Source organism: Bidens hawaiensis, unplaced genomic scaffold (assembly GCF_021521415.1).
Source record: "Bidens hawaiensis isolate Kalapana, Puna unplaced genomic scaffold, B.hawaiensis_p1.1 tig00034651_1, whole genome shotgun sequence".
NCBI lineage: Eukaryota > Viridiplantae > Streptophyta > Magnoliopsida > Asterales > Asteraceae > Bidens > Bidens hawaiensis.
Genome location: NW_027496005.1, coordinates 43,445 through 62,473, shown reverse-complemented (window position 1 = coordinate 62,473; position 19,029 = coordinate 43,445). Strand labels below are relative to the sequence as shown.

General features: G+C 36.2%; 1 protein-coding gene across 1 annotated transcript; it reads right to left on the bottom strand.

Moving 5' to 3' along the window:
* Positions 1-9,240: 9,240 nt before the first annotated feature.
* Positions 9,241-18,022, bottom strand: LOC143586429 (eukaryotic translation initiation factor 2 subunit alpha homolog). The gene is made up of 7 exons (XM_077067978.1): positions 17,568-18,022; positions 12,118-12,174; positions 11,952-12,038; positions 11,720-11,866; positions 11,527-11,631; positions 9,913-10,011; positions 9,241-9,596 (listed from the first exon to the last, which is right to left on the bottom strand). The coding sequence occupies exons 1-7, from the start codon at positions 17,940-17,942 to the stop codon at positions 9,450-9,452; spliced, it is 1,017 nt and encodes a 338-aa protein (XP_076924093.1). The 5' UTR covers positions 17,943-18,022; the 3' UTR covers positions 9,241-9,449.
* Positions 18,023-19,029: the final 1,007 nt, after the last annotated feature.

Here is a 19,029-nt window from a genome sequence, read left to right as displayed (position 1 = left end):
AATATAAAAGTATATTAAGAATACTAGAGCAGTTATCAGGTAAATTATACAAGATATTAGATGATGAAATGATAATACCATTTGATGTCTTTTATAGCCGAAGGTGGGTTTCCAAGGAGGTTTAGCCGGCCTACTACTCTGCCAACTGTGGCCTACACACGTGCTCTGCTGGTAATTGGTGGATAGGCAGCGGCTGACAGTGACCAGGCGTGCTGTTCACTTTTCCTTTTCCACCAACTACAGGCTAGGCACGTGGTATGGCAGGAGTTGGTGAGCAGGCGGCGGCTATTGGTCACAGTGCTGTGGCGTGTTGTCTGCCATGCTGCTGTCAGTGAGCTGTCGTATCGTTGGTCAGATCTTTTGTCCATACCTCGTCAGGTATCACACAAAAGATCCTCCATTATTATACGGACTGGCTCATTTAGGCGGGAGTTTTCCCCCTCCCGCCTTTATGCGGGAATGCTCCCGGCTTTGCTCATTCCTTCTTCAGGTGACTACTGAATTATTACGAGTTTGAGCCTTATGCGTGTAGCCATGCTGCGCGGGTGGCCCGTCCCTAATGGCGGGTATCCGCACCTGCGGGAACAGGCGGATACTTGGAAACCATAGGGAGGCATTTCCTGCGGGACCAGCTTGCGTACCGCATGTGAGGTCGTCACAACTCTGAGCGTGGTGGGTCCTGCGGGTTTGGTAGGTCGCGGCGCAGACGTCCCTATGGTGAAGTCTGCGGGTTCAACTGCGCAGACGTCCGTTTAAGGAGTCTTGCGTGTTCAACTGCGCAGACGTCTCCTTTTAAGGGAGTCTTGCGGGTCCTAACCACCTCTGCTGGGACCTACCTCTTCAATTATTATATAAACTTGTTTTGATTGACACTAAAGAGGAAAATGCGTGACAATATTGTCAAGAAAAATACAAAGGTCAATACAGAAAATGCATGGTTCAATTCATAAGGCATCCAATACAGAGTATACATAACAATTTATTTGTGGGTTTCGTTATATATGATTTCAAAAAGAAAAATAAGCTATATATAAAATGGTGTTAGTAATTATATTTTCTTAAGAAAAAACTGTAAATTTACTTTCATGATTTGTATAAATGTGTGTTTGGCTTTTATTAGTTAAATTTTTATTTTTTTCAACAACCAATCATACATCTATCATAAAATGGTTTCTATTTAGGCCAATCACACGCCACGAACACAAGTGACCATCCTCTGCCTCACTCCATCGAGTCCTAATTCGGGATAGTTGGTGAGGACGACGTTAGTTTAATTAGTATATATTATGTGAGTAGCACTGACTTTGGATTGTATGATTATATATATAACTATTATAAAAATATAAATTATTAAGTATTATATTTCGATAAATTTTTATCTCTATAAAAGCATGAAAAATATTATATATGATTATCGGCCAATTTAAAAAATGTGAGATTATTAAATTCAATGTTTCTTAAAATAAATGATTAAGATCATGAACCTATTATGGTTCAAAAAGGTTTAAGAAATTTTTAAATCAAATAAATATATTTAACAAAAACTTATTAAATATGAATTTATAGTGTGAAATACTAAAATAACTTGCAACGACTAAGAACAAAATACTTCTCTGCGATCGAAAAAATAAAATACTTCTCTGCGACATAATAATAGATGCACGAATTGCATTTAAAAGGTGCACTTACTTGACTATTAACAAGGCACAACAAATTATTAATAAAATATATTGATTGTTTTATATGCATTGTTTGGTGTGTTTCAAAATGTTTAATTAAAGAATATTTATTAAATAACTTCAATTGTATTGTCAAAATTTTTACTAAATTATACTTCTTTTGTCCTAGTCAAAGTGTCTTAGTTTGAAAAATATAAAGTTTAAGATATATTAAATTATTGTTTTCTTTACTTACCAAATGACAATAATGCTTTTGAAAATTGGATCCATCAATATTGTTTATTAATGTTAGTTGTGTTTGTTTAAGGGTAAAATTAGAAATTAGCTAATAAATTTTAAAAATGAACATTTATAATGAGACAAATAAAAAAGAAAATGTTGACAGTTTAATGAGACAGAAGAAGTATAAGCTTTTTGAATATATGGGTAACTTTTAAATCAACAAGATTTTTCCCCACAGTAATATATTTCCTCTTTGATAATATTTTTAAATAAGTAAGACTTAAAACATTAAAACAAGCATTAACAGTTAGTATTTCATTTTAAAAAGACTTACTCAAATATATTAAAATTGTTCCAAACTCAAAATGAGTGCTCGTACTCTTTGGTCATCATGAGCACTCACTTTGAAATCCCTTATCACTCTTCATCTCCCAATTTTTATAATTATACATAATTAAAAAAATTAAAAATACTTTATTTATTTATTAGGTATGATATCTCTATAAATGTACATAAAATGCTAACTAATTTTGTGTGTGTATATATATATATTAATCAAAGTAATAATAGTTTTGTCATAGTTTACCTTTATATATGCTTTTTAAATATGTGAAACATTTTTCGATTAAAGCATAATTTTCTTTTTTCTTCTTAAAGTATACGTTGTGTCAGAATTTTACATTCGAGGTAAAATAAATTTGACATGGACAATTGTCGTGTAAATATACTTAAAATGTACAAAATGTACTAATAGAAGAACCCATGCTTTGCGGTGAGGGTGCAACAAGAATTTGGTTGGTAGCGGATTGGTTCGTTATGATACTGGCATTAACTGCGCATTGTGGCGGGATTTTTTTTGTGTGAATGCCAGCTAGTTTTGTAAAACATACAGTAAAATTCATATATTGTGGAATGGAACCTATAGGATTATTCATGTATATATGTATAAGTCCAATGCAATAAAGGATGTTCTATTTCATAATGCAGGTGGTATGAGGCCATTAAATTGGTTTATGTCAGATTAATATATTTATATTAACTAGTGAGGTGTTTTTGTGATGTAACGAAAAACAATACTTAAAGGTTGTTAGCAGGCCAAGTTTAGTCGAGTCAAGGCTAGCTCAAGTTTGACTCGACTTTCATACCAAGCTCAACTCAAGTTTGTCTTGTTTATTTTGATATTTATATAATTTGAATACTTTTAATCATATTTTAGTAAACATATAAGAAGAAAAAAGTTGAGTAATGTTTAGATAGGGTTAAATTTTTAAGTATTCCTTAAATTTTGAATTATAACAAGCTTGTTCATGTTTTATATCAAAAGATAAAAGGCTATATATATATATAATTACTAGTTTTTATCCCCCGTATTACGGGGTTGTTTTATATTGTTTGTTCTAATATTTATTTATTTTTTGAATTTATATTTTTTTTAAATATGATAAATTGTTTCACAATTAAATGAGATGTTATAACCCGGTTTAAAAGCTATATGGTTTTGATGAGACCCAAGACCCGTTTATTTTTTTTTACTATAAAATTGATTTTTTAATTATAAATAATATTTATGAAAGTTAATTATATACTTATGGTTTGATGAGACACAAGACTCGTTTATTTTTTTTACTATTAAATTGGTTTTTTAATTTAAATAATATATATATCTTTTTAAAAATAAATAAGATATTAATTTTTATTATATCCTATTTTATAAGATTATTACATCAATAATTTGGTTAGAATAATATTTAATTTAATGAGATATTATAACCCGTTTAAAAAATATCTGGGTTTGGTAAGACTCATACCCATGAATTCAGGTCAAATGCATGAGAAGCCTCCATTTAATAATCAAGCAAATCTGGTGACTCCAAAAAAAAGAAAAGCGACCACATCGCGACACGTAAGATTTTTTGTCTTCGTTTATATATATTATAGATAGATATGAAAATATGAACCTACATGATTTAGAGAGGTATCCAAAGCATTCCAAACTTGAAAACAAAATACAAACTACATTTAATTCATGTACAACAATATTTCTAACCAATCTCATACAATTCCAAACTATTAACATATCACATCATAACCAAATAATAATCATTATAATAATAAGATATCAGAAACAGCCTCTTAAATGATTAATCAGGAGGAAATGAGAAATGTGGAGCCCTTTGAAAGGTCGTATTCTTTCACGGGCTGAAAACATATGTTGTACATCTTAAGAGGGCCACGTCATGTGGTCACTCAATTATTTTACATGAAAACAAACAAACACAATTCCCCTAATGCCCCTCTGCCTATAACAACTGTTACATCATTTATTTAGGGATAGGCAACCTTTGTTGTATGTTTTATTTGTTGTTATGTTTGTTAAAATGGTTCATTAGTTTACATTTATTTAGGGATAGGCAACCTTTGTTGTATGTTCCATCTTGGAACATACACTTCATTGGAATCCGACACTGCAAAAGAAACAAAGGCAGTTAGGAAAAGATGACAAAAATATACAAAGGAAAAAGAACCCTACGTACCTGTAGGGTCAATAACAGGCCGATAGCCGCCAAACCCATCACCTGAACCTAAAGGAAATCCATCCAACAGGTCAGGCAGATGGGAAGGTGGCATAGATCGGCGGGAAGCCCGGCGCGTACCTGATGGTCCGGCCGTCGGTGCCGGTGGCGCAGGTATAGTGGCAGCCGCTGTGGTAGCCATTGTTGGCGTCGCCTCCTCAGCAACAGTAACCGCCGGCTCCGTGAAAGATGCTGTAAAAATTGCACTCACGGCCGGCGGAGACACCTTCTCAGCTGGAACAGCCTCAGGAAGGCTGGAACCAACGGAAGCAGGCGCAGACGCCTGGGTCGACGCCTCGGGAAGGCTGACCGAGCCTTCCCTCATTGGCGGGGGAATACTTGCTCCAACTACACCCGGGAATGCGTCAACATCCACACCTGCACAAGCAAAAGTGTTAGAAAAATTTATTTGAAACAACAAATCTAGACAAGAATTATGGGGGTACTTACGGGGTTTCTTGAGCTTGAACATACGGACGAGCGGGGGCGAACCCGATGGAGCCGGCCTCTTGACACCGGTAACCGTCGTCGTCGCTGCCTCCCCGGAGGTAACAGCTACAGCCTCCGGAGCGGTGGTCTCCTCACCACCAGGCTTCCCCGCCACCTCTGCACTATCTGACTCCGAGTCAGATAGGACTACCGGGTCGGCCGTAGAGGCCACCTTCTTGCCTTTCCCGACGGCAGCCTTTTTCCTCCGCACCAGTGGAGGACCTTCTGCGGATTCCTCAGAAGAAGAAATGTCAACTCCAGCAGCAGGCACAGCATTGAGAGGTTCAGGGTAGAAGATAGGCTTACCTGGCCGTCGGTGGCTCAGGATCTCTTGGCCTGGCGGGTAAACCTCCACGAACCGACCCGCGGTCTGCTCTAAGATGGGCAACTCGTTCTCGTCCAGAGCACGAGTACCCATCCGCGCGGGACCATCTTCCTCCCGCGGGTTCAGGAGCGACTGAAGATCGTTCCCCTCTGAAATCAACAAGAAAGTTAGAAAAAATCGAAGTCAGCAAAATGAAACAAGACGTACCATAAGGGACAGAGTTCGAACCATATTCAAGGACGATCGGAACCTTATCCGCATTCGCCGCCTTCCACACCCGGCTCATCCCCAGCATCACCATCGCCGACTCCGGAAAACGGAAAACCGGGGACTGGACCCGGGATATCTTCGAGAACCATTCCGCCTCCTCGTAGTTGAGAGCGGGAAGGTTCGGAAGCGCCTGGCCATTCTTGAACTTCATGGCGATGGGGATGGCGCGAGCGGATATGAAGAAGAACTCTCTTCTCCATGAGCGAAGACTCCGCTCGGTGGTACAAATCTTTAAACCCTTGATACGGGTTGTAAGAGTATACCACCCCTGGATGCACCTCCAAGTGTAGAAGGTCATCAGACGGTCAACGAGGGGCTCAAGGCCCAGTATCCGGCACACCCACTCAAAGTGCCGGACCTTGGCAATGGCCATGGGGTGCACCTCTGTCAGGTGCACACCGTGCCTCTCCAGAACACGGTACACAAACTTTGTCAACGGAAACCTAAGGTTTCCGTAGACAAAGAATGCAGCATAAACCCCGATCTTGCCACTAGGGGCATCGTACACAGTATGGTGGGGTTCAGGAAACTCAGGCTCGAGAGACTCGAGCATGAACTTCCTGACGATATACTGGTACAGATCGACAGGAAGAGAGCACTGGCATTCGCCAGCAGTCTTCTGGTCATCAGCATCATGAGAAGGCATGGTGGAAGAAAGATGAAAAGAGATTTCAGGGTAACGCATTACTGAACAGAAAAATTCGCCGGAAATTACTTGAGAAGAAGAGATGAAAGTGAAAAGTGTGAATTGCAAATAACCCTCTCCCCCTTTATATACTAATCGCAATTAATGCGGTGAATTTAATGCGAAGGAGAGAGAATTCGAAGGTGCAATGAAACTATGACACGTGGCAAAAAGCAGACTGGCAACAGCTGTTGACAGGACGTGTGCCAGTAATTTCGCGGCCACGCGCCCGAAAAATCGCGCCCACGCGCCTGAAAAAGCGTCTGGAATGACCATATAATGTCACGTCACCATAACTTCCTGCACGTCCTGACAGTCAGAAGAAACCGTCGCGCGACGTTTCAGAGGTTTGGACTGTTCCTATCTTTCCACCAACCTTTCGAATTTCAAAATTCAAAATTTAAAAAGAAGCGGGAAAATACCCCCTTACCTTGGCGAACAAGTAACCATAAGACGGATGCGGGTACAGTGTTAAGGCAAAACCCTTCACATACCTAGCACCCGCAGGGAATTGAAGCCAAGAAAACCTCGGCAACCAAGTAACTATAAGACAGGTGCGGGTACAGTGTAAAGGCAAAACCCTTCACATACCTAGCACCCGCAGGGAATTGACGCCAGGAATACCTTGGAAGTAAAGTAACCGTAAGACGAGCGCAGGTACAGTGTTAAGGCAAAACCCTTCACATACCTAGCGCTCCGCTGGGAATTGAAACCAAGAAGGATCTTCTGGGCAATGCTTGCGGAAAAGGAAATAACATCCCCGCATAGCGGGAACGTCGAGAACTACGTTGTTTGAAGCTCCAGGATGGAATTGGTGGTTTTAACATAATTGATCACTATGTTCAAAACTACCAAAACCTCATGGAGAATCCACACAACTGGGACTCAATGCTCCTGACTTGCAAGGAGGTTACAGACCTACCCGCATCATACCCAAAGACCAAGCAGGAAACTCGGGCATTTCTGCAAGTGACAAGGACTTCCCATGGAAAACCTTACAAAACCCTTTTCAAAACCCTTTTAAGTCCAAAAGTTCACCTCACTTTATTAAACACGCATGAGAAGAACATTGGACTGGGGGGACTTGAAGAGGTAGGTCCCAGCAGAGCCCAGTTGGACCCGCAAGACTCACCTTAAACAGGGACGTCTGCGCAGAGACCAACTGGATCCGCAGGACCAACCATGCTCAGAGAAGTGACGTCCTTACGCGCAGTATGCAAGCTGGTCCCGCAGGAAATGCCTCCCATGGTGAAGGACTCCGCCTGTTCCCGCAGCCTCGGATACAAGCCATGAGGGAAGGCCACCCGCGCAGCATGGCTACACGCACTAGGCACTTAACTCTCCCCAGTGTCACCTGAAGGAATGAGCAAAGGCGGGAGGGGGAAAACTCCCGCCTAAATGAGCCAGTCCGTATGATGGAGGATCTTTTGTGTGATACCTGACGAGGTACAGACAAAAGATCTGACCAAGAATGCGACAGCTCGCTGACAGCAGCATGGCAGACAGCACGCCACAGCACTGTGACCAATAGCCGCCGCCTACCCACCAACTCCTGCCATACCACGTGCCTAGCCTGTTGTTGGCAGAAGAGGAAGAGTGCACGACACGCCTGCTCTGTGTCAGCCGCTACCTATCCACCACTCACAGGCAGGGCACGTGCATAGGTTACAGTTGGTAGCGTGTTGGGCCGGCTAAACCCCTTGGAAACCTACCTTCGGCTATAAATACCCCAAATGGTATGACCATCTCATCTTATCATATTATCATCATATATACCTGATATCTGCTCTAGCAATCTCTTAATATACTTTTATATTTAAAGAGCAATCTAGTCTGATTCTCACGCCGGAGGGTGGTCACAAGGAGGAACCCCCCCTTCTCAGTGACGAGCTCACGGTGTCTGTTTTGCAGGTTATCAGAAGAACCATCTTCCAAGGGTCTAACCCCTCGTGGGAAACATCTATCTAACCCCCAGGTTACCAGTAATCTGCCCGGGGTTCGACTGGTGTTTCTTCATTAATCTTGAAACAAGTTAAAAGAAAGTTGAAGGGGTAAAAATGGCAACTTTAGTTCTTTAGTTTTAGTAATAATTTAATTAACAGTTTGAAAGTTTTGAATAATTATATGTTTAGTTTTTTAATCTTGTGCAAGTTTATCTAGTCTAGAAAATTAAAAGATTGAGTTGATGTTTAGTTTATATAGGATTATATATGGGTTAGGGTCATTGTAAGTGTGCCAATAATAACAAAATAAATAGAAAAGAATCGTTCTTGGCTGAGATCACATCTTTTATTAAGATTTATATAATAGAAAAGAATCGTTATATAGGATTATATATGGGTTAGGGTCATTGTAGGTGAATTTTTATTGAAGTTTATAAAAAGCTAAAATTGACAACTTTTATTAAGATTTAATATTTCAAAACCCAATATATTCAAACAACCTAGATCTAAATTAAGGTCCATAGACTAGTCTAAAATGCAAGAAAAACAAATTAACTCATCTTTTAAAGTGGTCACAATTTGATGCAGTGTTCTTATCATTCAAGATGACACATATTTGTACATGCATTTGTATCAATCAAAAACAGCCTACAATCCTACATGATTTTTACACATCAAATGATTGCACTTAGGGATGGGCAAATTCGGGACTGGTACTGGTTGATACCAGTACCGAAATCGGTACCGATTTGATACCGTCAGTACCAAATTGGTACCAACGTTTTGAGTTTCGGTACCGGTACGGTACGGGACCGGTATTTCCCGAAATTTTCCGAAATTTTACCTTAAATACCGGCACCGTCCCGGTCCCGTCCCGGTACCGAACCGAATGTCACTAGTAACTAAAGTTTATAGTTGGCTTTTTAATCCATTTACAACAAGAGAAAATTCAATAATTTTGTTTATGTAATAAACAACCACACATAAGTAACATCAAGTGACACGCAAAGCAAAAGACATGAAAGTGAACAAAACAGTATTTTTTTTGAGCAGTCACAAGTGGTTCAGAAACAACGGTTAACCACATAGCAAAATAATTATAAGCTGTGTATGATGCCATCACAAAAGTTTCTATTCAACTACTTAGTTGACAGAAAAACAAAAATACAATAAATTTCACTAGTGAACAGATATTATAAATATAAATAGAACAAAAAAACCTCAAAAAAGTAATCGAATCGAATGTGCTCTCTCTTTTGTTGTTTAAATTTCTTGCTGTTTGTCCAAATCAATGTCTCCCATTCCGGTATCTTCTTCCTCTTCACTGTCATCGTCTCCTTCAACTTCTTCATTTGCTTGACTTAGCTTTGCCATCCGTTCAGCCAGCAGTATATCCTCACGTTCACTCACCTGAACCAACACGTCATGTCACATAATAATTCACACTTTATATAAATAATCAGCGACTTTGCACATGTTTAAAAAGACAATTACCATTAAAATCTAACATGTTAACGGATTTTTACGATAAAAAACAGAGGCGGTTTATTATGTGAAAAATAATGTTAAGGAACTTTTACACAAAAAACAGAAAATATGCAGGCTTTTCGGATGCAAAAAATTGATCGACTTTTACAAGAAAATACAGAAATCTGGTTTTTCATGATATTTGCCCTTTCTATAAAAGTATAGTTTGCTAAAGTTAAAAACTAGAATTGAAACTAACCGCTCTTGGTGGCTCCTTTACGGTAAGTTTTCCCTTGTGGAGCTCTATTTCTTCGGTACATGCAGCGATAGCTTTTGTAAGAACTGAAATCCCTTGCTCCTATATAACCATACGATGACATCCGTTAGATGTAAAAGATTTATGGCTGCATAATATGGAAAATATAACAATATAAATCTAAAAAAGGCATTAGTCCCTGACATAAATGTGTGTGATCACAATATCTAGGCATACCACATGTCTATGCATGCACCATACTGCTAGTTAAAAATTGATAATATATACATATAATTCAGGTCCAAAAGTATGACATGTCTAGAGACACCTAGGGAGACGTACATGGTTCAGTTTGGGCCTAGAAATCTCAGCCAAACCAAACACATCGGTTTGAGATTTTACAAAACAGAACTGGTCATATGAGTTTTTTAAAGCCAAAACAGTTTGATTCAGCAGGTTTGACAATTTATGTGGAGTTCTGTTAGTTTCTTATAAAGAGCATATGATCAGTCATCAATGTTCAAAACAAAGAAATATAGTGACTGATTTAAAAAACAAATATTACCAAAAAAGTTTTTCATTTTCAATCAGTCTCTTGGAACTCATATCACACCATACTGGAATCATGATATGCTAGATCTCTAGAATTCGATAAAGGATAGGCTCATTTCGGACTGCTCAGGTATGTTGTACTATAGAAAGTAGACTAATTTTGCATGAAATAAGGTAATGTCGTTTGAGTTAACTATCGATTATCGGACTTTCTACTTTGAATTCTACAACTCCTATGGAAATTGATATTGATATTTATTGTGTACAATGTACAACATTGCATAGTACATTATACCTAAGCAATCCAAAACGAGCCTGCCCTGCATACTGGACCTTTAGGGACCTAGTGAACAAAGATACCGATCTGTGATCCAAGTTCCAGGTGACTAAGAACCCAACTATAAGAATACATCGACTTGAGTTCGAATAAAATTGTGTTCCTCTGTTTTGTTGATCAAGTTCAAATATGTCCATATTCAATCAAATAGCAGACACCCAAGAATTATCATCACAAGATTCAACTGTTTCAACAGAGATTTAACACGCTTAACCCCTAAAAGCTAGGATTTCAAGCTTAGGCGTATTTAAAGAAATACAATCTGAATTTTGGTTGATTGAAGTTATTATTTTGTTATTATTAATAACTAAAACTGTTTGCATTATCATTTATCAAAGGGTTCAAGATACAGTTTGTTCTTCTAAAGTGTAGGAAGGGACAATTATAATGCTCTATATAACGATGAGAAATTGCTTTTATATGACCTAGAAATTTCATTTAAAAAAACACGTCGAATAAAGGAATCACTTTCACTGTAGATCCCTTCGGGGAAGAAAACATATGCCTAACTCAGACATTTAGCTGAGTGACATCTTCATGAGGATGCTGATATGGAATCAAGCGAAAAATAAAATACATGACAAAAGTAAATAACAAACACAATAATCCATGTAAAAACAATTAGCTTATTAAAGAAAAAACAAGTTTCTTATGTAAGATAATGCCGACTTCAAAACTACTTCTAACATATGTATTCGTCAATAAGTCAAACATGACATTTTGTTTACCTTATCGAGAGTTTGTGTGATAAGAACATAGGATGGAGGAGCAACCAACTTGATTTTAACAGGACAATCCTGATTCCCCGCAGCTTCTGCCTTCCGCATAGCCTCCTACAAAAATAAATATATAATATCACTTGCGTCTGTATATATCTTACTTAATCAATCATAACCTGAAATTAATGATAAAATAGAACACCTTAATGTGAAGAACTCCATCAAACTGAAAGCATTTCATCTCAATATCTGCCCGGATCTTCAAAGGTTGTGGGGTCATCCTTCTTCTAATGTTCTTTACTAATGCATCTTTGACTTCCTCAGTCAAAGCAGGAACCGCTTTTGTCACCTAATAATGAGTAGATTACAAGTTGTGATTTAAGACGTGTATTGGCGGCGGGCATAAAAGACCCTGATTAGAACATAAAACATACCTCAGTTCCGTCAGGGCCAGTTTCTTTAACTTCACGTGTAAGTGTGTCAAGAATGGAATCAGGGTCATTCACAATTAACCTAAATGCCTGCAACAATTAGAACAGTTAGAATATTCATACATAAAAGCTACAAATATTTTTTTCAGCAGTGTTGTTCACAACCCACCTCAAACGCATGACCATACTTCCGGTACAAAGGCCAACCAACATGAATATACAGATCCTGTCATTGCAAATATCACAAACTTATCAATTTCCATTAACAAGCATGTACCAAAACTGAGTATAATGACCGCATTAACAAGTGTAAGCAAAAACAAATACAATAAAATATAAAAAATATATATATGCAGACACTTCTAGTTTTGCATCGAAAAACCTTCAAGCCCTAAGAATACAACTCAGACAATTCATTATTCGACTTATAGTTTTATCAGTGTGCACAGTCAATCTAAGTGTATGACTCAACACAATAAAGTATTATGAGTGTTAGACTTAATCGTTATGTTCACAGGCTTGTTAACATACGGGTGACGAGTCAATGTTTAGGTCAGTCAAAACAGAAGTTCGGTTAGACTTCTGGATTAAGTAAAATGATGTTTTGTGTAAACAATTTGTGTGTCAAGTTGTTATATTAGGATAAGTTAAAATAATGGAGATTAGCATATCTAGGAAGATAAGGTTGCAACTTGCAACTAGTTATGCAAGTTGTTTTAGATTATGTAGATTTTATGTTGTATGTTTTAGTATAGATAGGTGACTAAAGTGTCTTGTAAAAGTGTGGTGGCTTAATCCCTTTAATACAAAAACAGTTTTGTGACTTTGAATACCAACAATGAGAAACACTAAAATATACCTAATGGTTAAAAAAATTAACATCCTCTAAAGCGAGATACTCTATTCAATCAATTAGATTTTCCATTCATTATAGACTGGTGAAACATTGTATCTTTGATGCTTGAACATAGTGAGTGTGAATCAAATTCTTATTAGACTATTACGCCTTGTTCTTGAGTTTTTTAACCAAGGAAAGAAAAAGAAAGGGGAGGGAAGGATAAGAAAGGGAAGGGAAGGGAAGAAATTTTTTTAATAGGTGTGTTCTTGAGTTGGAAGGAAATTGGAGGAAAGGAAAGGATAACTTATTGGGAAAAAACTTATCCTTAGTAATCATCCCATTTTTGGGAGGATAATTTATTGGGAAATAACATCAATTTAATCCCTCCTAACTCCTCTCCTTTCCATCCTAAAAAAAACTCAAGAACACCCATTTTTTAACTATCCTTAGTTTTCATTTCCTTTCCCTACTTTAAAAAAACTCAAGAACAGGGCGTTAGTAAAAGAACTAGACTATTCGTACACGCCCATTCATAATATATTATATAGCTCACCTTCAGTATTGAGGTCAAATGAAAACAGAAACCTTGCTTCTAAATAATTAACAGATGAATTTTCTTAAATGTCTTAAAGATAATAAGATCAAGGTGTGACTGAACAAAATGCCTTGATGATGATTGCGTAGGTAATAAAATGCAAACAGAATGTTAATGTCATTTACAAGAAAAAGAAACCTTCCACTTTTAAACTTCTACACTTTAGACTACTTATGATTCATGAAAAAGAAAATAACAGAATGAAACACAAGAGCTTGATCTAGTAACTCAAAATCCTTAACATTGACTGTATCACTTCTTATGCTCGTATGCATGCTTAAACATTGGCTGTCACCTACCAAATGTTTAAGCCACAATTGACAGTGTCCTCAATTGTAAAATGCACATTCATTCACATTAACAGGCCCTAACCCCAAACTCAAGTTTTAAAAAAAAATCAAGAACTCAATGAACATATTCATATTCTAGCTCCTAGGCCGAGCCAAGCCAAGCCTAAGCTTAAGCTCGGCTCATTTAACTTACAAAAAGTTCAAGTTCGGATCATTTCTAGCTCTATTTCTAAAGCTCGTGAGTAGTTTTTCAAGCTCGAGCTCAACTCTTTATTAATTAATTAATGATTTATAAAAATATCCTTTTATAGTTTTATGTAACTTAGGGTTTATTATTTAGTTATTTTAATTTTTAAACATAATTTGTACATATAATAATAACCATAGTTATTAAAAACGGTGCGCCCCTGCACCTAGACGAGATTTCAGGGCGAGGCTATAGTCAACAGCATTGGTTGACTAAAGTCGACATTTTAGGAGTAAAAGCAGCATGTGCATATTTTTTTGATATACTTTGATTTTATGTGATAAATACTTGAACAACTTACCAAATATTTATGGGATTAACATGATTAACAGTTAATCTCTATGTATATAATGAACGCATTAAACCTTATTATGGCATATCAAGAAGCCTACCAGCCTCTACAAGAAGGAAACAGGTTTTATATATATATGTGTGTGTGTGTGTGTGTATATGTAGTTTTAGATTATGAGCTTGTTTTGTTTTAATTTTTGTTTTGGATTATGAGGTTATTAATTTTTTTGCTTTCGTTTTTATATTTATTACTTTATGAACTTTTTTGCTTTTGAGTATGAACAATTTGGTTATTTTGGATTTTCATATGATTTTGGAAACTATGATTGAGGATTATGTTTTTGAATTCCGTTGGTATTTAAATAAAGTATTGTTTGCCATTATAACTTTTGTTTGTGAATTTATTTATTTAAGTGCGATTTTTTGTCTCTGGTCACGCTCTTTTTGCACCTACCGCCTACCGCCTAGAAGAGGCATGTTCGCCTTGTGTGCTCCTGTCGCATTTAAACTATGATAATAACTATTTGATAAATACATAAACAGATGCATTAAAAATAATATAAATTATAAGCTCAATTAGGCTCTCAAGCTAGCTCAAGCTCGATAACTAAAGCTCAAGGCTCAGGCTCGTTTATTAAGCAAGCTTAATTTTAGGCTCGAGTTCATTTCAGCTCGGCTCATTTCAAGCTTTTTGCAAGTGGATCTCGAGTAGCTGGCAAGTTGCTCGACTCGTTTACACCACTACTAGCTCTCTAGTAATAATAATCAACATCATAATAACATAGTTATTAAATGCGAATGGCGCACACAAGGCGAACATGCCTCTCCTAAGCGGTAAGCGCTAGGCGCAAAAAAAGTGTAGCCCGAGACAAAAAAAGCGTACTTAAATAAAAAATTTCACATACAAAATTTATAATGGCAAACAATACTTTATTCAAATACCAAAACGATTCAAAAGCATAATCCTCAACCATAGTTTCCAAAATCATATGAAAATCCAAAATAACCAAATTGTGCATACTTAGAAGCAAAAAAATTCATATAGTAATAAATATAGAAACGAAAGCAAAGAAATTAATAACCACATAATTTAAAACAAATATTAAACCAAAACAGAATATTAATAAGCTCATAATCTAAAACTATATATATATATATAGGGTAGGGTTAATGTAAAAAACAATAGTTTTGTGAGAAGCATAAGAATAGATGTACACCCTTGGATCTAAGATCTAGTGGTTGAGATTGGTAGTTTTTTAAAGTTGTATAGTTTCCTATTTACATGTTATAGTGTCCTATTTGAGTGGTGTACTTTATTTTAAAGCCTTCTCACACTTCTCACAAAACAATTGTTTTTATTTGAACCATTTTCTCTCTCTCTCTCTCTCTCTATATATATATATATATATATATATATATATATATATTGCTAACCTGTTTTCTTTTGGTAGCGGCTGGTAGGCTTCTTGATATGTGATAATAAAGTTTAATGCGTTCATTATATAGATAAGATCATAAGAGATTAACTGTTAACTATGTTAATCACATATATATTTGGTAAGTTGTTCAAATATTTATCACATAAAATCAAAGTAAATAAAAAAAATCAAAAAAAAATATGTGCGTGCTGCTTTTACTCCTAAAATGTTGACTTTAGTCAACCAAGGCGATTTAAAATGTTGACTTTAGTCAACCAAGGCGGTTGACTATCGCCTCGCCCTGAAATCTCGTCTAGGCGCAGGGCGCACCATTTTTAATAACTATGCATAATAATCCTAATTAACCCTAAACTACTAAACTAAACAAAATGCACCATCCCAAAACCAAACCATTAACTCCGGATCAATCTACACAAGATCAATCTGCACAACTACACCATTCCTAAATTAGTAAACATACGGTTTATTATTTAGTTGTTTTTATCATAAAACAATTATATAAATAATAAGCTCATTTAAACTCGTGAGCCAGCTCAACAACTAAAGCTACGGCTCCGGCTCATTTACTAAGCAAGCTTATTTTTAGGCTCCGACTCAGATTCATTTTAATCTCAGCTCAATTCAAGCAACAATCAACATCATAACAATCCTAACTAACCCTAAATTACCAAGCCATTACCTCCAGATCATTCTGCATAGTTTCGGCCACATGCCAAAGAACATATTCTAGCTCCTAGGAGTGTAAACGAGCTCGGCTCCGCTCGGCTCGTTTAACTTGCATAGAGCTGAAGCTAGCTCGTTCAAGCTCTATTTCTAAAGCTCAAACTTGGCTCGTGAGTAGTTTTTTCAAGCTCGAGCTCAACTCGATTATTAGTTAACTAATATATACTTAAAACTAGTTTTATGTATATACTTTTATGTAACATAAGGTTTATTATTTAGTTATTTTATCATTACTTTTATATATAATAATATATGTTAGACAAATATAATTGATAATGAATTAAAAATATATATAAATAATAAGCTCATTTAGACTCGCGAGCCAGCTCAACAAATAAAGCTACAGATCAGGCTCCGGCTCATTTACTAAGCAAGCTTATTTTTAAGCTCCGGCTCATGCTCAATGTAATCTCAGCTCGATTCAAGCAACAAGCAACAATCAACATCAACAATCCTAACTAACCCTAACCTACCAAGCCATTACCTACAAATCAATCTGCATAGTCTCGGCCACATGCTGCATATCGAATGCACAAGCTTACTTTTATCATACCTATCTCTAGTAGCTGGCGAGCAGCATGACTTATTATTTAGTTATTTTATCACAAACTTATATAACAATAATAATAATAATAATAATAATAATAATAATAAAACAAATAATGGATGTATTAAGAAACTATATAAATAATAAGCTCATTTAGGCTCAATAATTAAATCTTGAGCTCGTTCATTAAGCTAGCTTATTTTTAGGCTCCGGCTCATTTAAGCTCAACTCAATTCAAGCTTTTCGCAGGTCAGTCTCAAGTAGCTCACGAGAAACAACAATCAACATCATAATAACAATCCTAACTAACCCTAAACTACCAAACAATTACCTCCAAATCAATCTACATAGTCTCCACCAAATGCCGCATAATCGAATGCACAAGCTTACTCTTATTATACCTAGCTCTAGTAGCTGGCAAGCAGCATTACTCATTATTTAGTTATTTTTATCATAAACTTACATATAATAATAATAATAAAAACAATAAAACAAATAGCAGTGTATTAAGAAACTATATAAATAATATAAGCTCGTTCAGGCTCGTTTATTAAGCTAGCTTATTTTTAGGCTCCAGCTCAGCTCAATTCAAGCAGCAATCAACATCATAATAATAATTCTAACTAACTCTAACCTACCAAACCATTACCTCAAGATCAATCTGCATAGTCTCGGCCACATGTCGCATAATCGAATGCACAAGCTTACTCTTATTATACCTATCCTCACAAATCTGCACATCCTCTTCAGAAACTCTCCGCTTACTAAGATTCACATATCCTTTCTCTTGATCCACATGCAGCACCATGACAGGCTCCGTACGGCCTACTTTAATCAAGCTATTGATGCTCCTAATACGACGCCGTGACAGCTCGGATAACAGAATCATACCTTCGATGTTGTTGTACTCGAGTAGTGACACGTAAGCGCACATCTCGCCGATGCTTTTGACCTGGATCATTACGCACATGTCCACGTCCGGAAATCGGGACTCGTACATACGGCATTCGAGATTTGGAGCCATTGTTGATGGATTGAGTGTTTGTTAGGGTTTTGGTGTGTTGTGTTAGGGTTTTGTAACGGCGCTTTATGTGTTTTTGAGTGTTTGCTTAGCGGAGTTGAAGGTAGGTGTAAGACTATGGCCGGTTTGGTTTTTGTCGGTTTTGGTCTAAAACTTCATAAAGTGGAACGCAGTTTTTGAGTTTTTAAAAGTGGTTCGGTTTTAATTTTTTAATCTTTTTTTACTTTTTTTTATGTGTACGATTTGGTTTCGGTTTTTTTTTAGTTATATCGTTTGAGTTTGAAAACTTTATGCTGAAATAAGGAACTTTGATTTAAAATAATGAATTTGAGCTTAAACATTTTTGTTAATTACTAATTGATTACTATTATTATTATTATTATTATTATTATTATTATTATTATATATTTGAGTTACATATCTATTTAATTTTTTATAAATTTCTTAAAATAAAAATTAAAAATTAATAAGCTATAAGTTTGGTTCGGTTGTTTTTGTTTTTAATACATGCAAAACTGAAACAGTAAGTGTGGTTTTTCATAAAACCAAACAATTGCTTTCTGTTTAGGTTCTTTTTCCTTTTTTTCTTTTGCTTTTTTCGTTTTTAAATATATTTTTTCGGTTTTGTGCACGTTGCTACTTGAAAGAGGTGTTTTGGTTGATTATTTAAAGTATGCAACTATGTATAATAATAATAATAATAATAATAATAATAATAATAATAATAGAATTGTTGCAATCTTAGATGTTTGATTTATAAGCTTTATTATTAATAAATTATATCCAATTACAAATGATTTTGACTTGAATCATGATGCCGATGTCGACGTTGGAAAATTTGCGTCATTAGGGTATTTGATTTAGATGTTATTGAGTGTTTGCTAACGGACTTGAAACTTGAAAGAGGTGTTTGGGTTGATAATTCAGAATAGGGTGTATAGAAAACCGAATTGCTAATCAATGAAACCAAACCCATGTTACCGAATCGTACCAAAAACCGGCTGGTCGTTTTATGATTTTAAAAACAATAGTGGGTCAGTTATGGCTAATAAGGTTCCACACCCATTAAGCCGAACCGATTATATGTATT